Source organism: Bicyclus anynana, chromosome 7 (assembly GCF_947172395.1).
Source record: "Bicyclus anynana chromosome 7, ilBicAnyn1.1, whole genome shotgun sequence".
NCBI lineage: Eukaryota > Metazoa > Arthropoda > Insecta > Lepidoptera > Nymphalidae > Bicyclus > Bicyclus anynana.
The window spans coordinates 6,437,913-6,462,917 of NC_069089.1; the positions used below are offsets into that span (position 1 = coordinate 6,437,913).

The 25,005-nt window shown below is 33.8% G+C and overlaps 2 protein-coding genes across 2 annotated transcripts; one reads left to right on the forward strand and one right to left on the reverse strand.

Moving 5' to 3' along the window:
* Positions 1-358: 358 nt before the first annotated feature.
* LOC112046008 (gonadal protein gdl) lies at positions 359-2,951 on the forward strand. Its single transcript, XM_024082451.2, has 4 exons — positions 359-559; positions 742-902; positions 2,480-2,613; positions 2,790-2,951. The coding sequence occupies exons 1-4, from the start codon at positions 468-470 to the stop codon at positions 2,928-2,930; spliced, it is 528 nt and encodes a 175-aa protein (XP_023938219.1). The 5' UTR covers positions 359-467; the 3' UTR covers positions 2,931-2,951.
* A 303-nt stretch (positions 2,952-3,254) lies between these two features.
* Positions 3,255-22,737, reverse strand: LOC112046009 (1-acyl-sn-glycerol-3-phosphate acyltransferase gamma). The gene is made up of 8 exons (XM_052882544.1): positions 22,503-22,737; positions 20,110-20,326; positions 18,760-18,932; positions 15,563-15,724; positions 9,711-9,911; positions 8,991-9,128; positions 8,167-8,386; positions 3,255-7,125 (listed from the first exon to the last, which is right to left on the reverse strand). Exons 2-8 carry the CDS (start codon positions 20,288-20,290, stop codon positions 7,046-7,048), a joined length of 1,155 nt encoding a protein of 384 aa, XP_052738504.1. The 5' UTR covers positions 20,291-20,326; positions 22,503-22,737; the 3' UTR covers positions 3,255-7,045.
* Between the last annotated feature and the right edge of the window lie 2,268 nt (positions 22,738-25,005).

The window sequence follows — 25,005 nt, forward strand, 5'->3', positions numbered from 1 at the left end:
TCGTACCTTTGTTATGCACCACTAGGCCAAATAACTATATGGAACATCGTTGAAATTAACGTACGGTTACTGTCTTTCTTTAATAATCCCTTTGCTTCAGAAATACACACATTCTTCCTATTACGCGTCAAAATTAAAAGGATAAATAATTTTTTTTTTTTGGTTTTTTTCCATACTTACAGGGTTTAAATCTCTAAAAACGTTATAATACATACACACCATAAGTAATTGAATTTACTATCCTGGAATCTTAAATCTAGGATGTAGATGGCACTGCTTCATAAAGATTTCACGTTCTTCTGAGTTGCCATGGCATGGTCCAGACGATATTATTTTTTGTAACTAATCTGCGCGAGTTCTAATTTAAGTTTTGACGTTTCTGTCCACATATAATCATGGAGTTTTTCAAATAAAAATACGTTTTTACATTAAAAAGTAAATAGATATTAGATAATAAATAATAAGAAATGGAAACCGCCGAACCAACACCTGAAGCTTTGCAGAGAAAGCTTTATTTTTTACTAGAACAACTGCAAGATATGGCTCGAGAGCTACTACCGTAAGCAAACATTCTTACCAACCCATTTTACTATGAAATAAATAATATAATTAACTTGTATTTTTTTTGTTTTATATAAAACGTAAAATAATTATTATAAAATACAGCTATTTTAAATTATAGATGATTATAGAGTATAATTAAAGTATGTTAATCAAAAGAAATGTAATTGAAATTTTTAGAAAGTATCAGATGAGGGTGCCTATTGAACTTTTATCAGGACTTGCAAATTGTCTCCTAAACGACACAGTATTTGAAATAGTAAAGGGATTAATGGAGATACAACATGTGACAGAAAAACATTTATTTCAACAAAGATTACAAATAATCAATAATCAGGCTTGTAAGTAGTTTTACTTTATAACAGCTTCTAAAAATGTTTAGCATTACATGCAATGGTTATTTTATACTACAGATATGTTATGTGCCTACAAAATCACTGCAAAAAGTGATCCAAATTTAGAGACTTCACTGTGCACACATGCACAATTTTGTGTTTGCTTACAATAAATATATTTATGTATATATAGTTTCACACATATAAACACACAACTCAACATTGTAGACAATATTCATGTGTGTTTAAATAACCTTCGTTGTATAGTAAATAATAATTATGCACATTTATCTGCCTCAGTTTTTATTCTCTATCCCTATCTTTAGTATAAAATATTGTTGCTTACATGTCCACATGATATTGTGTTACATCATAATAGTGGATGATGAGTATAACAACAATGACTATTTAACTTCATTGATACATCCTAAGGTAATATTTTAATTCCTTAAAAACTGCTCATATTATAATTTTGTAATTTAATCATATTCTGAAAGGTACTGCCCAGCCAATGGATCAGCACAATTTGTTATAATTAATGTCAGTGGCGTGCCTTGAAGGGGCCCTGTATCAAAATTAATCGGGGGGCCCAGTTTAAAGATTTGTCACAAAAGAAACAAAATGCTTGCTTAAAATAAATATGACATTGATTTAAGTTCAACCTATGTAGGATGTCTCCATTTTATGGCTGCATGCTTCTTCTTCTTCTTGGTTCTATGGCTCCGCGCGTCGAGCGATTGAGCCAGTATCAAGTGCTTTTTTTTTTTCTTTTCTTCTTCGGAAGTGAAACTTTATAGGCAGTTTTTATATGTTTTTTTTCCGGGAAGCACCCAATTAAGTGACATTGTGGATTACATTTTTCTTTTACCAATTTTTGCTTTCACACATAAGAGGCCCCTTTAACCCGGGGGCCCTGTATTATTGATACGGCTGATGTGGTGGTTGCTACGCCCCTGATTAATGTCACCATAAAATTGTAAATATCTTTGGATTATAATCTATCTTGTGACATTGTGAGCTGTCAAAAGAAAGTGAACTGCAACATACTGCTTAGGATTTATTGTATTATTTTTCAGTAGATTATAGGGAATTTTTTCATTTGTACATTCACAAATAAAAAAATACCTAACCTACTTAAAAGTACGTATGGAGCTCACAATCTTTTGACAGTTCATAATCTTGTGAGATAGATTATAGACTAACAGTATTTATAATTTTACGGTGTCATAGACAATGAAGCTCTTCATGTCTTTAGCAACTGAGTCCATACTATATACTTCGGATCTATCTAAGAATTTGTTACAAAGGATTCATTAAAAAATAGTCTGTACACTGGAATTCAGCATTACATCCAAAGTTGCTATGGCCACATGTGTTTTGTACTAAAATTTTAGTTTAAACCCATGGCAGGTACACGTGTATTATCTATGCCATGACCCCTTGACATGATGGTGTGAGTCAGGCCTCTTTACTATTGAGCTATTGAGACATGAACATCTTTCTTAAAAGTTAGATTACCTAGTTCTAGACAAATTTAAGAAGTACTGTATGTTTGATTAATGAAATTATTTTCTCTTTATTAGTGGAAATACAAGAAATGGTAAACTCAACACAAAACCCAGAACAACTAGAATTAAAAAGAAATATTTTATTAAGAAGACACAAGGAAGAACTTAAGCAGACTGATATGAAATTAGTAATTCAGTTAGATCAAAAAGTGAGTCACTAAAATTTATAAATGCAATAAACTATACAGTGTTGTTGTAATTTTTTAATATTAATTTATTATTAACTGTAATAATTACAATTTTCCAAAATATCTTGGAAAAAGATATTTTAATCTAGAAAATATAGTATATTTTTGTATGAGAATTTAGTAGTCTTAATTTACAGGTTAGTGACCAACAAGACACTCTGGAGAAAGCAGGAGTCCCAGGATTTTTCGTCACAAATAAGCCTATAGAAATAAAAGTGCAAATGTATCTTCTTGACTTTATATTAAGACTGAGCAAAATGGATATGATAAAAAGCTAATATACCTATTTTATAATTTTATACATTGTTTTTATTTTTGTAAATTTTTCTTTACCAGTTATTCACATCTCGTAAAGACAAATGTCAACCAATAGCAGCGCAACTGTAAGTATAACTATCTCTTTTGTTCTGTTGGGACGAAAGAGATGGCACTGGGACTACTCTATGCCATTGGTTGACATAGCAAAATAAACCATTTGTCGTGTTTGTTTCTTGTCCTTGGTTACATGCTAGGCATACTATAACTTGTGAGGATGTAGAAAAAAAAAGAGAAAACTAAAATCTCTACATCTGATACTGGTACTTATTAAATAAAACTCCAAATTGATTGAAAAGGGTTTAATAAAAATGTTTATACATAACAATCGTAAACAAGTTACTTGTACATAGTATCTATCAACGAACATCCAATCCTACTCTCTTTGATAAATTAATCTAACATGTGCATGTATACAGCTTCAAATTAAAATAAAACCAAAAATCAATAGTTTTGAGCCTCAAATTACCAAAATGCCAATTATTTCTAAAGTTTTCATACAAAGTAAGGCAATAAATAAAATATAAGCTAATACAACACTAGAAATGAGAAAGAACTTCAAATTTTTTAATACAGTGATATTATTACCTCTAGCTATCACTATTCTACAAGTTGTTAACCTGACGAATGACGTCATCATTATCAACCCATATTCGGTTTACTGCTGAGTCTCCGCCCAGAATGAGAGGGGTTAGGCCAATAGTCCACCACGCTGGCCCAATGCGGATTGGCAAATTTCACACACGCAGAGAACTAAGAAAACTCTCTGGTATGCAGGTTTCCTCCGATGTTTTTCTTCACCGTTTGAGACACGTAAGATTTAATTTCTTAAAATGCACACAACTGAAAAGTTGGGAGGTGCATACCCCAGACCGGATTCGAACCCACACCCTCTGGAATCGGTGGCAGAGGTCATATCCATTGGACAATCACAGCTTTCATGACATGAAATTACATCATGATCACTGTGTGGCATTCTCATAACAAAGTTGGCAGTCTTGTCTTTGTCAATTACTAAAATATTTTATATTTTCTTCTCTATAATATTAGTATAGATTTTATACAATTCGCTTGTGTGTGTCCAAATTAGTCCATGAAAATGTATTTTTGTGCTTTTTTATTCAGTAATAAAACAATAATAATGCCTAAACTTGCTATAAGTATATTATGCAACTGCCTCATCTTGCTAACACATTTGTACCATAGCTTACTGTGAAACCTCAATCAAAGGTGATAATGGAATAGAGGTCAACTGGCCTATTCATTATTTTTAACAAGCTATTAAAATGAACATCAAATCAACTGAGAAATGTCATCTACCTACTATATATCCGAAGGGTTGTCTGTAGGCACTGGATGACATTTGTTACATAGAATCTCAATTTCGTTTATGTCGACTAACATATTATGTCAAAGTTAGTGAATTAGCCTGCAGGTGCTGGAGTTATTACTGGCAAACTTATCCTTCAAACAGAAATAGCAAGAAAGTTTTTCAGTCATAGTAGAACTGCTTGTTACATCTAGCATACAAGGTCTGTCTGAAAAGTCTAGTAGAGGTCAAAGATTTTATATTATTAGACATGTCACTAAAGAAACTGAGGCGAACAAAGGTGGCTAATTGTTTTTACTTTATTTAGCCACACAAAATAATATCTAAATAATTGTCAACAATGTCGAGTTGTGTGTTCAGGAAGTGTAAAAACAATATATACGTAAAGAATATAATCCAAGAGTTATAAAAAATACTCCCCAGCACCCTGTATAATGTAAGTAAATACAAAATTGTGCATGTGTACGTACAGTGGAGTAGTTAAATTCGGATCACACTTTAGGCCCTAATAGTATAAAATTGTTGGTAGAGGTAATAAAATCTCACCGTTTATTCATGTACCCACATACTTTGTGTAATATATAAACTAAAGTACTTAACTTTTTTGTAGAAAGTTCAGCCTAATAATGTTAAATTAATCTAGTATCACACACAGAAATCATTGTACACAAACACAAAATTCCTTAGCACTTGACTTATAATAAATACATTTGTAATAATATTGTGTATTCTTTACATTATATCTGTATAGTTAATACAAAATGTTTGAAAATAATGTTAGGATACAAAATATAGACAGTATACAAAATGTATGTTATATAGTTGTAAATCAAAACCATCACCCATAAGTGGATAATAATAATCTATGTCAAATACATATAAAAATAAGTTTGTATCAGTTATAAAAAAAAAATAGTACTTAAAAATACAAGACCGAGTAGAAAATATCAGACCATTTCCAATACTAACACTTTTATACATTCTTAGTAATTTTTGCGCGTATATGTATTGAGTTTATTTCCCTACATGAAAACATAAACCTAATTACGAGTATATGCTAACAACATCGATCTCCTATTAAAAAGTGGATGCACAATCAGCGACCAAAAAACGTCCCCACTCAATAAGTGCCAAACAACTTTTTTTCACTCAATTCAAGTAGTCGCATTTACAAATTCAACCTTAAAACTCTATTCTTAAGGTTGAATTTGCTCTGAATTTGGGATTTTATTGAATATTGGACTACATTTTGAGACTTTTAGGTATAATTCTAAGACTGTCAAAGCAGAATTGACCAGTTTTTAAGTGAAATTTTCTACATGATTGTGCGTCCTTTTATTATAAGAGGTCAATGGCTAACAATTATAAAATTTCCATTTTACTTTTATTTTATGGTTGTATTGGGAGTATTTTAACTATTCCTGCTACAATACAATGTATGTTACTTTCAATGTAGCTACAATAATTTTTATGTATTTTGTTATGGCTATACTTGTAATATATGTACTACAAAATAATACTCTACTTTTACGTACAGATATGAGTCATAGATTAAATTAATATGAATACCCATATAATATTTTTTTTTCATGTAATTCCCTGTAAATTTAGCTTCCTTGTCCAATGTCCCCATTAATAGAAATAAATGGTTTACAATTTTTTTCATAGATTTAGAGATTTATTTATCAAATAAAAATATTTAGTTTGGACAGTGAATAATTGCCTTACTGTACCATAGGGAATATTTATGCGTGTGAATCGAATTAAGGTCAGATATTTCTTTGTAAAGATTATTGGCATGTATTAAACTTACATCAATAGTTTAAAAAGTCGTGAAATTCCCGGGAAACTCAGTGAAGTAAATAACTCGCTATTGGTCGGTTTGGTAAGTGATGTTAACCGTTCTCATTACCAAGTTCTTGCAACCAATAGAAAAATGGCTCTTGACATATGCGACGTCATTTAAGCGATCACATGGAGCGCTAAAATGGCGGTGTATTGAATGCATAAAATCAGTCTGTGAAATTAACTGTTGTATACAGAGAGGAAGATTTTTATAGCATTGTAATATCAAAATTAGAAATATAAAATACATGCATATTCCGCCATACACATATTTTCCGCGAAAAACCGACTAGTTTAAACGACAACGTCACCTAAACCCGACAAAAACCATCTACATAATATGTTTAATTCTAAAACGTATGTATCCTCAGGAAATGTTCCTATTATAGTCAAATACAAAGTGGGCATAAAGACGTCCTCGCTTGTATCCATAAGATTTCCCTGGGAAAGTACAGTAAAGCAATTATCCATAATGAACCTTCTCCAAGTCGCTTTCGCCTGCCGCTATTCAATATTTTTTTGTTTACTAAATATACAATTTTTTTACTAAAACTATAGATATAGTGTAATTAGATGTACAAAATGGATTTCTAAATTGCAGTGTGCGATTACCTTTTTAAAGACAGTCTTTCCAATAACATACAAATAATGAATATGTAGTCTAAAAATAATGTTCAACTATTAATAATTATATCTGTGTCGTTCGACTAAGGTCTATCTGTTATGTACAAGATTACGGCTATGCAAAACAAACATAACAAAGCCAAGAAAAATATAAATAACATAAAAAAATCTATTAAATGATGTAAAACATTAGACATTTTTTTATAACAATACCTTCTTTGTTTACAGATTCAATTTTTTTTTATTTATACACTAATGCATACCTTATTTAGTTAACTACTATTTGTTTTTCTCTGTTCCATAGGAAGAACCTTGACTGATTTTCGACATGCCAATGGACTTCTGAAGGAGTATATAAACTGTAATGAAAGCAAAAGTTAACAGTTAAATTAGTGTTATTAAATGTCAATGAAAAATAAATAATCTATATATATAAAAATGTATCCATATTATATCCCTTGGTCACGCGTAAACGGCTGGACCGATTTCACTATTTTTTTTATGTGTTTGCATCAATCTCCTATTAAAAAGTGGAGGCACAATCAGCGACCAAAAAATGTCTCCATTCAATGAGTGCCAAACACAACTTCTTGGCACTCAATTCAAGTAATCGCATTTGCAAATTCAACCTTAAACTCCATCTTTCAGGTTGAATTTGCTATGAATTTGGAATTTTATTGAATATTGAACTATTTTGAAGGCCTTTAGGTATACTTTTCTTTACGAATTACGAATACGAATACGACTTTTTCAAAAGAGCAACTGTTTAGTTTCTTGTCGGTATCTTCTCAGCAGAACCTGCCTTCCGAACCGGTGGTAGAATCTTTACAAATAGTCAACTGACGTGTCAAAAGTGCTTGTAAACTGAGCCTACTTGAAATAAATGAATTTTGAATTTTTAATAGTTCTAAAACTGTCATAGCAAAATTGGCCAGTATTTAAGTGGAATTTTCTACATGATTGCGCGTCCTTTTATTATAAGAGGTCAATGCAGTTAAATTAGTGTTATAAAATTTCAATGACAAATAAACAATTGGGTTTTAAATACATATCTCGCAAACTATTTTTTTTGCATTTAATTGTATTAAACTGTCGCCTGTTTCTTCAACAGCGCTGAATTTGGTTTTTTGCAATTTCGCAATGCCAAAGAAGAAATATACTCAGAGGCACAATTATCATCACTTTAATATGACGCGAGTATATTAATGTTATGTAATATTGTGCAAAATTATGTAATTGAATAGACATTGTGACCATGCATGATTAATTCACAAAAGTTTAAGAGAGTTAATGTTTTGAATTGATTGATTGAGAAATCCATATTGTTTAGAAATAAAGAAACTATGCCATAACAGAGTACTTTGTTTTATGGTATCAAAATTATTAAAAATAGTACTTACATGCAGCGAGGATAGTCACACCAATCGAAAAGTAAAGGAGTTTCCCACTAAACAACAGTCCCAGAAGGTAGTACAACATAGGGGTCAGGGTCACAACGGCCCAGCCGAGTGTGTTCAACAGAGAGTATATTCTGTTAGGCCTCTGGAAAGGCTCTACTTTCTCCACTCCAGACTCTGCGAAGAAATCCCCCGTGTTAAAGAATGAATCCTGCATTTTATCCTGAAAAACAAACCAGTAAAAATTTAATTAATTAAGTATATAAAACATTGAAAAAGTAAACACAAAATTATAGTAATGATGATGAACATCCTACTATCCTACTAATATTATAAACGCGAAAGTTTGTATGGATGTTTGGATGTTTGTTACTCTTTAAAGCCGCTACTACTGAAGCGATTTGGAATGGAAATAGATTTTACTCTGAATTAACACATAGGCTACTTTTTATCCCGAAAAAATCCATGGTTTCCCGAGATTTGCGAAAACTGATGATTTTAATGATATGAATACTCTTTCTATAATAATAATTCTAATAATAATTCTTATAATGTGTGTTACTCTTTCACGCCTCGACTACTGAACCGAATTAGCTGAAATTTGATATTGACATATATTATAGCCTGAATTAACACATAGGCTACTTTTTCTCCCGGAAAAATCCATGGTTCCCGAGGGATTTGTGAAAAACTATATTCCACGCAGACAAGTCGCGGGCGTCCGCTAGTGGAATATATTATATCCCCCACAGGAATGGGGATTGGGGACTATGCGGGTGAAACCGCAAGGTTCTGCTACTAAGTTATATATGTAACGGTTTACCTACCTTTACTACAAACACGTCGTGCAACCACTTGGCGGCTTCGGCCTCGTCTTCGGGAATGGTCTCCACGGGTATTCTCTCAATGTACAAGTGCGCGTGCACCGGTTTGCCAAACAACATACTTGTTAATGTAGGTGGAACCTTAAATTAAAAAATATATAGGTAATATACTACGAGAAGCTGAACCGGCAAACGTAGTTTTTGAGAGATTCTTATACCTATACATAAATTGAAATAAATAAACTATGAAATAACATGCGTTTTCTACCCACATTTCTAATTTCTTTGTTGGTAAACAGTACTAGTAGAGCCGTGATAGCCCAGTGGATATGACCCCTGCCTCCGATTCCGGAGGGTGTGGGTTCGAATCCGGTTCGGGGCATGCACCTCCAACTTTTCAGTTGTGTGCATTTTAAGAAATTAAATATCACGTGTCTCAATCGGTGAAGGAAAACATCGTGAGGAAACCTGCATACCAGAGAATTATCTTAATTCTCTGCGTGTGTGAAGTCTGCCAATCCGCATTGGGCCAGCGTGGTGGACTATTGGCCTAACCCCTCTCATTCTGAGAGGAGACTCGAGCTCAGCAGTGAGCCGAATATGGGTTGATGACGAAACAGTACTCATTAAGAAAGGCTGTAGTATAGTTGGAGGGGAATGGGCAGTTTGGTTATATTAAAAAAAATGGTAGATATACTTTAAAAAAACATTTTCGCAACATACCTTGCTGTTTTTGTCAAATGCCAACTGTATGTTATAAATGGCGGGTATCTTGCCCCTAAAGTACTGCAGGCTCGTGGTGAAGCCCCGAGTGCGCGGCGTGAGGTGGTGCTTCAGTACCGGCAGGTTCTTCTCTGTGGCGAACTTGATCGATGCCTCATGTTTCTTCTGAGTGAACCGCGTACCTTCTGGTGTCAATAATAGCTAAAACAGAGAACTTCTTTTTAAAAAAAAAATCAGATTTGCAGTTGTTAAACTGACCGCTATTTGGTTGATGTTAAGGGACAACAGCTTTTCAATGACCTTGTTTTCCTATATCTTTTTGTGGTGATTGCAACCCTGAGTATTAATGTGTTCCTCAGAATTTTTTCATTTTTTCCTTTTGTCAAACTTAAACTGTATATGATGAACCAACATTAGATCAGCATGGGTATATAGACTCCTCTTAATGGGTGTCCAAAATGGACAGCGTTGTGATCATCATATCAGCCGATGAAAGTCTACTGCAGGACATTATAGGCCTTTAGTAGGATCAAAGATTCTAGAGCCAAGTAGACCCGACACTATACCGAAGATATCCCGGACGTCAGCATATGCGAGATTAGTACGACTCTCAAACGCCTGAAGAACAATATGACGCCAGGAGAGGACGTCAGTTACGAGGGCACGACGCCTGAGGCATGGCACAGAGTATTAAGGCCTAATAGTATGGGAACCCGGGATGCTATATTTGCAATTACTCGTTTACAGCATTTACAGTTTCGTTTTCTTTGTCTTTAATACTTTGTCTTACTGAAATCATCAGAAAACATGAGCGATTACTCAGGAGATTATTTCATTCAAAATAATTAAAAAGAAAAACCGCAATCGTGGCTCGATAATAGAAATATAAGGGTTTTGTTTTGTACTTTGGAACCTTCCTATTCCATAACGTTACGCTCAAATTACAGATTTTCGAAATGGACACCTTTTATAGCTATCAACTCACTAACCATCTCTTCTTTGGCCTTCCTCTCCCCTTATGTCCTTCCACTTGCACATTCTACATTTTTCTAGTAATATGACTTTCCTCCCTACGCATTACATGTCCATACCAAGCTAACCTTCTACTCCTTAATTTTTCTGTCACTGGCGCCACCTTCACACTTCCTCTTATATACACATCCCTTATTTTTATCTATTCTTGTCACACCACACATCCATCTCAACATACGCATTTCGTTCACATGCATTCGTTTACTAACCGTCTCTTTCACCACCGCCTAATATAAGAGTTAAATTGTTTCCTTTTGTCAAACCTAAACTGTGAAGATGAACCCACATGGGAGCAGTATGGTGGGTATATTATAGAGACACCACACACTCCAATGTTCATCCAGCTTTCAGCATACGTTCCGTATCCCCTATTCCATAAAAAGGAGGCGTGGCCATGTTTTTGGTCGTCAAAACAGGCAGACAATGACGAATAATTAATTCATTATTATAATGATAGCTCAATTGATTCGTCATTTATTACGACATTTTATTTATAAACAAACCAAAGTGCAAGTTGACTTTGATTCGTCATTATATGTTGCTTTTATTATTATAAAACGTTGGTGAATATAAGTCATAAAATCACAGTCGCGCTAAGAAGAGCCCACAACAAACACAGCCAGTTTTTTTTTTATTATCAATAACATTTCAATTCGATATCAAGTCTGATTCAAAAACTTTGTCCAGGTATTATTATTTGGCGAGTCATCAAGATACCGGTAGATGAATATACCTATATATGAATAGTATAACTATTTATAGTTATACTTGGTAAAAAACACTTTTTTTCTATCAATGCCCAGTTTACAGCCACTCTTTAAATAACATGTTTTTGTACAATTTTTTACTCTTCAAATTCTTAAGCGAGGCGAACAGCTCTGTTAAACCGGCGGTTTTTAACCGACTTCAAAAAAAGGAGGAGGTTCTCAATCCGACGCGGGTGTTTTTTTAAATGTTTGTTACCTTGTAACTTCGTCATTTATTAATCAATTTTGTAAATTATTTTTTTGTTTGAAAGAGTATACTTTCAGATTGGTCCTATTTAATTTTCATGAAAATCGGTTTAGTAATTTTGTGGTAAAAGCAAAATAACTAAAATACGTCGTTGAAGTCGGTTCAATTATTATGTAAAAAAGATTATAATCAAAATACCTACTCGTATTCTAGCTTCGATTTTGTAGAGAAAATGGGCAGACTTATCTCGTAATCCTTTAGTATATCTGTCACTAGCAGACCTCCGGGGTTTCATACGCGTATTACACATTCCCGTAGGAATACGGAGATAAAACGTAACCAATGTGACACGCTGATAATGTGGATTTCCATTGGTGAATTTTTTAATCGGTCTAATAGTTTCGGAGCTTTTTGTAACATACTAGCAGAACTTCGCTGTTTCACTAGCGTAGTTTAAATTCCGGTGGGAATGCGGGGATAAAATATAGCCTTAAATTTTCATTCCGTGCCATTTTGGATGTCAATTTTTGTGACTAGAGGAAAACGTGAATATTAAACTATTGTCCTCAACTGTCTGCAACTCAGCTGGATAGCTAGACGTTTACAATGTACCTAATACACTTATGGGCTATCATCTGACTTGCATGTTATAAACGACGGTTTTCTACTAACAGATTTACAGTTTGACGGCCTCCGTGGCGCAGTGGTATGCGCGGTGGATTTGCAAAACGGAGGTCCTGGGTTCGATCCCCGGCTGGGCAGATTGAGATTTTCTTAATTAGTCCAGGTCTGGCTGGTGGGAGGCTTCGGCCGTGGCTAGTTACCACCCTACCGGCAAAGACGTACCGCCAAGCGATTTAGCGTTCCGGTACGATGCCGTGTAGAAACCGGAAGGGGTGTGGATTTTCATCCTCCTCCTAACAAATTAGCCCGCTTTCATCTTAGACTGCATCATCACTTACCATCAGGTGAGATTGTAGTCAAGGGCTAACTTGTAAAGAATAAAAAAAAAAAAAAAGATGGACAAACTAGTTGTTCATTTAATACTATACAGAAAAGTCTTTTAAAACCTGCCAACCTAGAACATTTAATTACGAGTGTAATATAATTCCGCAAATTTGCAGATGTTAGTATCACACGTTAGTACCTACCACAAGAAAGACGAGAGTAAACGACTATTTTATTAATTACATTTATTTAATTTTCAAATATTACTTAAGTATGAATGAATTTTGTAAGTAATAAATTCAAGGTTCGTCGATCATGTGTTTCGTTGATGACTCAAGATTAAAGATCAAAGATCCATGTACTATAGATTCAATAACAACCATAGAATGAATTATTAATGAATGACAAAACACGGAAGTGTACACAAAACGTTGAAAGAACAGAAATAAATCTAATTATAATATTTTAGCTGATAGTGGTGGTATAAGGAATTACACACTACGAGTACCTATCAAGTCAAGGTCAATACGCAGTTGAAAGAGTATGTAGTTCACTGACTGATAGAAACCGTCTATTATAAGATCGGCATTGATACGAATAACGTGTGAGCTCTTATTGTATGCTCATTCTAACTGTACAACTATGCCTGCTTTGGTATGAAATAGTAGAATCAATACCACAAATTGGTAGACTGGGAGCTCAGAACTAAGAAGTTGTCAGAACTAAGGTGGGTGATACAATATGTATCGTAGGAATCGCTACAAAGTCAAATATTATCACCGTAAAATCACTAAGGGACGTGATAGCCCAGTGGATATGACCTTTGCCTCCGATTCGGAGGGTGTAGGTTTGAATCCGGGGCGTGCAGCTCCAACTTTTCAGTTATGTGCATTTTAAGAAATTAAATATCACTTGTCTCAAACGGTGAAGGAAAAATATACTTAATAATTTTCTCAATTCTTTAGGTGTGTGAAGTCTGCCAATCCGAATTGGGTCAGCGTGGAGGACTATTGGCCTAACCCCTCTCTTTCTGAGAGACACTCGTGCTCAAACAGTGAGCCGAATATGGGTTGTTAATGATGAATGATGATGAAAATCACCAAGACTCATTATACCAGCGTAGTGAAGCTTAAAACTTAACTTATACTTGCAATCAATCGCAAAAATGTAACAGATTTTTTTGAATATACATATTTCTTGAATATTCGATATAAAACGTTTTTCAATTTTCATCCATTAAACACATGGGTGAAGGTACTTTCTAATACAAATCTTCTATTAATACAAGCATATTATAGCTGGTTTGTATTATTGCCACATTTTGTAGAACAGCTAAAAGCCGAGAGCATTTTTCCGGCATGCAATAGCTGCGTAGAACCGCTGGTTATGCCGGCGTATAAACGCCAATCGGAATTCCGCTCCCGCTTCACCGTTTCCTAATTAAGGTAGTCTCAACCTGGTATAAAACCAAACCATTTTGTTTGAAGGAAAAACATATCAGCTTTTCCTATAAATTTGTACTTGTAAGTAATGTATGTAAACTCTATAGTATTTTAAAATTCAATTTTGTGCGAGTTGTACTTGATATGCTTATTAAATATTCCAACTCGCTATAAAATGTGTAATAGTAGCTAATGACCTTGTGAAAGATTATTAAACGAGCTGCCTAGCTATAATAACGCTCTTGGCTTGGTGTTTTACGTTTATCCTGTTTCTAACGCAACTGTTACCGTGCATATTAGTTACCTACTCAAACTGATGTGATTCTGAGTAACGCGTATGCGGTTTACAAATTTAGAAAGTCGTAAAAACACCCATAATAGAGTATTGCCAAACTAACACTTCTACGAGTACCAACATAACTTTGCCATTTGTTAGCTAATTTTGAGATTTCTTTTTGTTTGTAATTCATGTAATGATTATTCTTGGTATTTCTTCTCTTTTGTTTTAAATTATTTTTGTTCTTAAATATTGTATTATGTAATAATAACCAGTGCACAGTATAACCAACTGTGGTTTGTGTTGCACTATGGTTAGGCTTAATTGAAATGTGTTTTATGTTGAATAATAAATAAATGAATAAATGTATTTCAGGATTGGTTTGTTTTTTACATCAAGGTTTATCTTAGTCCATCGAAGTAAACAAAGTTGCGAATTGTGTTGTATTTACCATATCGAATCGGATTTATTAATGTCGCAAATTTAGTAAAGCTATGCATTATAGTTAATGCATAGCTTGACTAAACAACCGGACATTTATAACTTAGATGCTAGCAAGTGTTTCAAATTGAAACAATCTAATTAGTTAGACTATACTAGTCGAATAAGCTTCTACTTGGCACCATACTGGAATCGCTAGATGGCTTGATGTAGTATTTGCCGTATTTGCCGATATTGTTAACTACCCAAATACCGTTGCCAACCACCAGACCAATAGGTTCTCTATCATGAAAAAATTCTCACAAAAGAAACGAAAATGTTTGCTTAAAATAAAATATATGACTTAACCTATTAATTAACATAATATGCAGGATGTTTCCATTTTTTGGGCGCACGCGTAACCCGGGAAAAAAGGATTGCTATTTTGACTTTTGTTATTTCTAAAGTGGAAGGCAGTTTTTTATGATTTTTTCCGGGAAGTATTAGATTAAGTGACATTGTGGATTACATTTTACCAAATTTGCTTTGACACGTATGGGGCCCCTGTAGACAGCGGGCCTCGAATCATTGATACGGTTGATACTAACTACGTCCCTGCGCAACACATCCATAAATATTATCTAACAAGAGTTTGTAACTGTACGTAACTCCCACGTTATAATTGTACGAAATGTATAATCGAACGCACCCAATAACGAATCAATGATCGATGTGAAAATAATCCAATAATGCGTAATAATAATAACTGATTTCCTTACCCAAACTGGATCGGGGTAGTCGCATATCTCTGATATCTGCGTTTTGATTATCTCTTTATCCTTGTCAAATGACCTCTCCAAAAATACAAACTCTGAAAATTTCCACATCCATCCTATAGGCGGCATGTACTGTATGGATTTTTTTGCGTAGGCTTTACAGTTCTAGAACAATAATTGTATATTAAAATCTTTGTGTATGTTATAAAGTAATTCAGATCAAACGCCGATCTTTATACACACGTTAATTATAATTTAAATTTGTTTTTGTAATAAAGTTGTAAAATAGCTGAAATTAACATTAGATCAAAATATACCACCTATCACAGAACAGACAACGCTAGAGCCAAACTAGATGAGCAATGTTTATCACCAAACAAATTATAAATGAGAGTATAAATCGCTAGTAATTTTACAATGTCTAATAATAATTTTAATTAACTCGTTCCTAAATAAAGGACAATACAATTTGATTGAGTTTAATATGTTTTGAATAACATAATGTTATAAAAAACAGTTCATAATTTTAAATCATTAAACTATCGTACGAAAGTGCATGCATTTTCTACCTTCATTTTTAATTTGTTTGTTGATAAACATAGCACAGCTATTGCTTGGCAACTTCGTTTGTAACACTCCCGACGTTCCGCACGGGCCGGGGGGCGTGTAGTGATAAATGAAATACGCACGACTGATGCACGTCACTTCCCAGCAGTCTTTCCCCCTGTCGCCCGCATATCATGGGAGAGTTGTCAACGAACATTATCAAACTCGTTTATCCGTTATTTGATTGATTTATAATGATTAATAATTACCTATAGGTACCGAAATAGCAATAGGTAATAAATGTGAAATTTTATCAATAAAAAACAAAATTAGCCACGAAATAACTGACTGACATTGCAGGTATCAAAATAACATATCAAAGATAAATATAATGTTTATTAGCGGATGCCCGCTACTCCGTACACGTAAAATTCAGTTTTTCACAAATTCCAAGAGAATAGCCTAGGATCAGTGGAGTATTTTTACAATTGATTACTATTTTTCCGTCAGTAGCTTCATCTTGATGAGACGCTCAACTTTAATATTTACGAAAATTCTTAATTCTGGTAGCTAACTGGGTTACCAGGTAATAAAAATGTCGGAGCGTCGGAACGAGATAATGTAAGTACCACACAATTTGTAGGATATTGTGGTTGTTAAGTTGTATAATTATTAATTAAGCAATAGTAAAAAAAAACATCTGGTTAGTAACACTCATCTCGAAATCTCGAAAACCGCTGGACGTACAAAGATGAAATTTGGCAGGGAGGTAGCTTAGGTGTTCGCTAAGAACGGATTTTGCGATAGGGCCGGATTAAGGAGGTCAAAGTGCAGACGAAGGCGGCGTCCGCTAGTATATCGATATAGGTGTTGCATTGATCAATGCTTCAAGATATCAGGATTACGATAATTTATTATTATTTGTTAATTTGATATAATCATAACTCATAGTATGTGCCTTTTTATCGGTTTAACATTTCCAATCACCTATATTTATTGTTACTATACGAGATATGTCTGAGGATCCTGTAATCTCGTATATTCATCATATTTGTTTATCTAATCATTAGGATAAATCCATTCTAATATATAGATATACATATACTATGACATAATAGATAGGTATTAAAAAAGCGAATATCAGTTTGTTTGTTTACAGTTTCACACTACTTAACTTTGAATAATAAATTTTTGACGGCGTCCCTGGCGCAATGGATTTACAAAAGGTCCTGGGTTCGATTCCCGGCTGGGCCGATTGAGGTTTTCATTGAGGTTGAGGATTGAGGTCCAGGTCTGGGTGGTGTAAGACTTCGGCCGTGGCTAGTTACCAGCCCACCGGCAAAGACGTACCTACTGCGAAGCGATTTAGCATTCCGGTACGTCGTCTAGAAACCGAAAGGAAAGTGGATTTTTATCCTACTCCTAACAAATTATCCCGCTTCCATCTTAGATGGCATCATCACTGACCATCAGGTGAGATTGTAGTCAAACTCGTAAAGAACAAAAAAAAACGTTGGAAGGTATTGTTATGTAATCTACTTAATATCGGTGTATTAGAATTAAACAAAACAAATAAATTAACTGAGCACGCAACATATTGATAAAACTGTATGATACATTGAACTCAATCAAAATAAATTGCATTAATTATAATTAATAACATAATTAATTAACAATAACTGTATAATAAACTGTATCTGCTGTTCAATAAAATAAACAAAACACAATAATCTTGTATCTTGTTGGTAATAATATACATCACATTCACATTGGACTTTACACTACTTTTTAAAAAACACTGTCTTATCGGTCTGCAGTGTCATATCCCTATCCCAGCAAGGGAGGCCTCCTCTCATATAAGGGTTAATTTACACGAGCGTAAACTGATACCGACGACTCCAGTCAGCGACGTCTCGGCGGCAGCCAACGGCAGTCGACTGCAGTCGGCGAATGCCGTCGACTGCCACCCGTGTAAATGAACGCTAAGCCAAGTTACATATAGGTTAGACCAGGGTTTCTCAAAGTGTGGTCGACTAGAGTCGATCGAATCTACAGTCCAAAATTATTTCGAACTTTAACTCGATATTACGCGACTTTTCGACGATTCGCGATATCGAATTTAACGCGACAAGAAGTGCATCTATTAGTATTAAAATGATATATTTCTTTTTGCAGTGTCAAAAAACAAAGAAGAATTTGTTTACAATAAAAAAATAAACTTTATTTTGTAAACATAAAAAAGGGAGATGTTAGGGGTCCTATGTTATACGTGAAGCTATAAGTTTGATGAACCCTGTGTAAGACTATACAGTTTAGAAGAATACTCTTAGGTGAAACTCAGACAGAAAGCATAGAAATTATGTTGTGGATTATATACATAAAACATGTTAAGCCTGCTAATATTATACGCGCGAAAGCGTATGTGTTACAAATTACTCTTTCACATTGAACTTATACTGGAAAGATTTTATATGTAAATTGGAATGATGTATAGACTAGCTGACGCCCACGCGTTCTTCCGCGTTCTTCCGCGTGGAAATCGGTTTTACGTGCGGCTATAGATGTTTCACATCAAAAAGTTTGAGGACTAATAATGGTAAGCAATAATTTCTGGTCATGAGGCAAATGCTACACATATAAAAAGATTTACTTACTCCCAAAACTTGAATTCCATCACAGAAATGCCAACCCATGAGCCAGTCCACTTCGTAACTGTGATTCATGATAAGGTAGCCATGTTCCTTTCCATAATATTTATCATATTCATCCTTCTTAACATATATAGACAATTTTGTACCTGACCACCATTCTGACATGAACACTAATTCTAAAAATTTTATAAAATATTATGCATTTTTACACCTTCAGTGTAATTACAAAGTTTGATTAAGTACAATGTACCATTCATAAACTATTTAAGATTTTTTTATTATCACGTCACACATAATTTTAAACATGATTACATTTTTTTTTTTTTTTTTTTTTTTTTATTCTTTACAAGTTAGCCCTTGACTACAATCTCACCTGATGGTAAGTGATGATGCAGTCTAAGATGGAAACGGGCTAACTTGTTAGGAGGAGGATGAAAATCCACACCCCTTTCGGTTTCTACACGGCATCGTACCGGAACGCTAAATCGCTTGGCGGTACGTCTTTGCCGGTAGGGTGGTAACTAGCCACGGCCGAAGCCTCCCACCAGCCAGACCTAGACAAATTAAGAAAATCTCAATCTGCCCAGCCGGGGATCGAACCCAGGACCTCCGTCTTGTAAATCCACCGCGCATACCACTGCGCCACGGAGGCCGTCAAAAACATAATTTACTACACATAAAATTATTGCAACATAAATCAAACAATGCTTAAATAATCTCTCTACTCTTTTGCTGGATATATTAAAAACACATTTAAGTTTTAATAAAAAAAAGAATTGTGATAGAGAGATAAGATAACAAATGCATAAGTTTAAATAATGTGTTGAAACACACTAATTTAATCAAACTTATTATAATCATATGTCCATTTAACTGATACAATTAATTGGATCTTCACATAAAATGTAGAATTAAGATTCATCATCATTATCAGTTTTATTTTTACAGCCCACTACAAGGCCAAGGCTAATTGTAGGGAACCCAACTCTGGGATGAGAATTAAAACTGAAAATTTCATACAAGAAAGAAAAACTTAGTATCCCACAGCCTGACTATGGATTTGAATCCAGGACCTCAAGATCCAAAACCACATAGACATCACTGGATGAACAAGGCAGTTAATTTATATTGTATAATAATAATTGATATAAGAACAACTGCTGAGTATGTTCAAAGTAGAATCACTTAATATAAACAGTTAACTTTAATATTTCAGAAGTGCTTGTAAACTAAGCCTAATTGAACAGTGCACATTTGAAAATAAAATTTAAGATAGATCAAGTTTTTTTAGTTTTATCCAATTTTTAGAATGTTTAAATTACTCAAATATAATAAAATAAAACTAATACTTACGACAGTAAAATGAATAAGATAGATAATAATTAATTTTCCTGTACAGTGTTTTGTTGCATGGCTTTAGGCCAAAATATAAAATGGCCTGAACACAACTTAATATTAAGCCTGATGTGAAATAAGATATAGCGAAACACAAATGCACTATGGTTGACTGTTTCAAAATATTTATGTAGAGCATCTTGCGAATGTCAGCTATTCAATTTATTCATAAAACCTGAAACAATATAAAAATTATTTTTATTTTACAATATAAATACTGCTTCTGTGAAGTAGTGCAGTAAGAAAAACAAAAAAAAACATAGCCTTAATATTATGTATACTAGCAGACCCAAGTCAAGTTTCGCTTTGATTTATGTGTACTTTTTCCTTATCCTACTCCTACCCTACCCGTATAGGTATAGTAGTACCCCTACTCTAAAATAGACACAAATAGTCTGCATACTAATTTTTATATTATATATTACATACGTTGAAAATTGCAGAATGGTTCATAAAAAACTTCCACCCATTTTAGAGAAGTAGGAGGGTTAGAAAGAGTAAAAAAGTAACCTATGACATTATCCATACATTCAACTATCTCCACTTAAAAAATCATGTCAGTTTGTTGCTCCGTTTGCTATAAAAGACAGATAGACAAACAAACAGACAGACAAACACACACACTTTCACATTCATATTATTAGTACAAGGAATAGCTGACTGATAATTGTATTTCACTATCTTTCAACATAAATCCATATTTATGTTGAAAGATAGTGAAATACAATTATCAGTCAGCTATTCCTTGTGGGTAACTTGATTCTATCCATTGGGAACAAGTTTGTATGAAACATAATTTTTTTGAAAATGTCGGCGTCATCAACCCATATTCGGCTCACTGCTGAGCTCGAGTCTTCTCTCAGAATGAGAGGGGTTAGGCCAATAGTCAACCACGCTGGCCCAATGCGGATTGGCAGACTTCACACACGCAGAGAATTAAGATAATTCTCTGGTATGCAGGTTTCCTCACGATGTTTTCCTTCACCGATTGAGACACATGATATTTAATTTCTTAAAATGCACACAACTGAAAAGTTGGAGGTGCATGCCCCAGACCGGATTCAAACCCACACCCTCCGGAATCGGAGGCAGAGGTCATATCCACTGGGCTATTTTTTTTTTTTGAAAATGTGTATTATGCAATTGTCTGATGATTGGGCGATTGCTTATGGTAGCATTGTGATCTTGGACACCGCGAAGCGCGATCGCGACCGGCGACCGCGACAGTGTCGAGCAACCCACTGCTTCGTATGAATTTATATGGAGCACTAGACAAAAAAGCTTGCGGGTCGCTATGGCGGGCTTTGTTTAGTGCTCCATATAAATTCATACTAGCAGTGGGTCGCGCAGTCGCAGGTCGCGGTCGCCAAGAACTGAAGGCTACCTTTAAAGTGTGAAAGTATAATAAATAGATGGCACTTGCATTCATAGTATTAGTAGAAGTTAGAATAAGCCTGACCAACAGGAATTAGGTATCCTTGGAGATCCTGACCAGACCAGTCAAGGCAAATCAAATCATTATCAAAACTGTACACCATTTGACCTTCAACAATTATACATTTTATTTTATAAATGACTTTTTAATACATTACAACATGCCTGAGTAAAATAGGCATAGCTTTAGTTTTTAGTTAACTAGGGTACAAATGCTTTTTTAATGCTCTCTATCTCTAATTAAAAAAATATATAATTAAAGATTAGATTTGTCAGAGCCAGTCTGGCTTGTCCAGAAAAAAATAACTTGATATACTGCTATGTAAAATTTTTAATTAAAATATAAAAAATTTGGTTGGAAGATAAACCAGCAGCTCAAATATTGGAAGTCGGTGCATATTGTTATTACTATAAGATTGGGGAACCCAGTACAATATTTAAAGAGAGTATTAGTAGGTAATATATATAAATATTCTAGTTTTTTAAACCAAAATAAAATGCCTAATGAATTAAATATATACATTATTATTAGGTACTACTAACATCAGCTATTGTGTTGTAAATAGTTTTTCTTTCATGATAAATTTCAAAATCGTATTTACCAAAACCTAAACAAATCAACAACTGTAAGTATTTAAAATTATACATGATTTCGTAAAGAAGTTGACTCTATTGTATTGTTTCAAAACAAAACCTACGCAGCAAATTTTCTTTCATAACGTGTTTTACTTTAATACAAAATCAGAATCAAATAGTTAGATCTCAGCGGATTATTATTATTTATTAGTGTACCTGCATTTATCGACACTAATAAATACATTAAATTATTTTATCACAGCAAATTATTAAGATTCAGGAATTTGGCAGTGCAACATTACAATTTCATGGTTAGCAAAAAAAAAATAGTTTTCACTTACTGTATTTACGGTATTTTATTAACAACTGCAGTAATTTAGAAGCTCATATCTCGCAATCTAGAATAAGTTTGCGGCGCTAACTCCGCCAATATTCACGAATCACGAATAAAATTTGAAAGAGTTCAAAGATTTCTTCAGCTAAAATAAATTACCACAGACAAACGAATTAAAACTTATATAGAAGTATCAGTTCTGATTTTCTTTTTAATAAAATAAACTATACGGCTCCAAGTTCCAGTTTTTTGTACTTTCGATACTTGACGTATCGAAAGCTCAAAAAAACCACAAAATAAACGTAATTATAGTCGAATAATGAATTCAGCGATCTCTTTTGAAGTTTCCTGTGATACCATTTTTTATTGAATCAAAAATAGTGATGTGACAAAGTGAACGATCATGATTCACTCAATATGTTCTGAACCATTATACATATCGTTCACTTTGTCACATCACTATTTTTGATTCAATAAAAAATGGTATCACAGGAAACTTCAAAAGAGATCGCAGAATTCATTATTCGACTATAGTCATCAAGTCAAAGATTACAGTGTATTATTGGAAATAGATAGGCTACTCGAACTTTTTTCGGAACGAATGTGATAGCGCCATCTAGTGAATAGATACGGTATTTTAAGTATAGTAAATAGTATAAAAATAATAATGCATATTTTTTTGTAAAGGAGAGACATTTTTGATTTTGTAATAGTTGAAGAAACCAATTGAGAAAAACAAAAAAAAAGACAAAAAGTTTCCATTGTTACCCCCGGGCTCGAACTCAGGATTATTATATTGTACCATGGTTATGCACCACTAGGGCAAATGACTATATGGAAAATCGTTGAAATTAATGTACACTTACTGTTTTTCTTTAATAATCCCTTTGCTTTAGAAATACAAACACATTCTTTCTATTACGCGTCAAAATTAAAAGGATAAATAATTCGTTTTTTTCGGTTTTTTTTCCGTACTTACACGGGTTTAATCTCTAAAAACATTCTAGTACGTACACATCTATGTAATTGTATTTACTATCCTGGAATCTTAAATCTAGAATGTAGATGGCGCTGCTTCATAAAGATTTCACGTTCTTCTAAGTTCCCATGGCATGCATCAAGTCGGCAATCGGCAAGTAGCCTAATGGTGTGATATTTTAGGTACGTCAAGTACCAATTGGCTACTTGCCTCTTTTTTAATAGTGTTTAAATTGAATTATTGAAGTATTATTTGCTATATTTTATTTTGTCCCGTCAATAATAACCATTAAAAATATTTATATAAAAAAATATACGTACTATATATTTTACCTACGTAAATTTTTTGTCACTGAAACACAACAAATGAGCATGTGACGTCATTCATAAAGGCTATGTTTCACGTAGGGCTTTTTGCTACAGAAAATTGTGTTAGTTATGTACATTTGGGCTAATAAAAGTATAAGCTGAAATCCAGGGTTCCCAACTTAGGGGTTTTCCCCCCAGATTTAGGGGGCAAATAAGTGAAATGGGATTTTTTTAGGGTCTGAAATTTTTAGGGGTATTTTCAGGGATTTTTTGACTCTTTAATATTTTTAAATTGATGATAATTTTAATATTTCTTTCTTGTCCTAGCGACTTATAACGACATATAATACGTTATTCTACGACCACTCTGAGGCAATTGAAGGCAATTTTCATCGAATAAAAAAAATTGGTAAATTTGTTCATTGTCAACATGTATGATTTCAAATACTACGTCTTTATCTGAATCTTCAGATAAAGACGTAGTACATATTTTGTCTGTATTAAATATAGACTTTTGAAACATATGACAGCATATTATTTCTAAATTATTATGAATTTATATTTTTTAGGGGGACAACTCAATAATTAAGGCGATTTTAGGGGTTTTTGAAACCAACTTTAGGTATAAATATTTTGGAGAGTTGGTAACACTGCTGAAATCGACCGGTCGTAACATTGTTAGTTTTCCGCTGGTTGTAAGGCCTTATTATTGCTTTATTTGTGTTATAGTTCATGCGCTGTAGCATGGTTGTTCATGCGCAGTTTATTTCACTCTTGAAAGTTTGCTACGAATCACGACAATATTACGTATTGTGAACGTCATACAGGGAACGGTCACCCGCACCACGCTACAGCGCACAAACTGTAATTATTTAGCAGAAATGCTAAGATACAACTATACAGGACACAACTCTCAAAGACGGTACATGAACATATTCTCACAGTTCTTGGACGTGTGTATCAATAACGCTTGGTTTTTTACGACGTAGATAGTGTGTCTTACTAAAATCTTTTTTGGGCGGTAAATGCAAAAATTGGTTGTACTCGACTAAAATACTAAAGTAGTCAGTACGGCCTCTAATGTCATTTGTGTAAAGCGCGCGGGACTTCTTTCGTGTTGCGGAGTCTACTACAGATTAAATGTCACGTCAGTGAACACTAAAATGACATTCCATAATCCATTTGTTACCTTACATACTTCATTCCATTCATTCATTCATTTG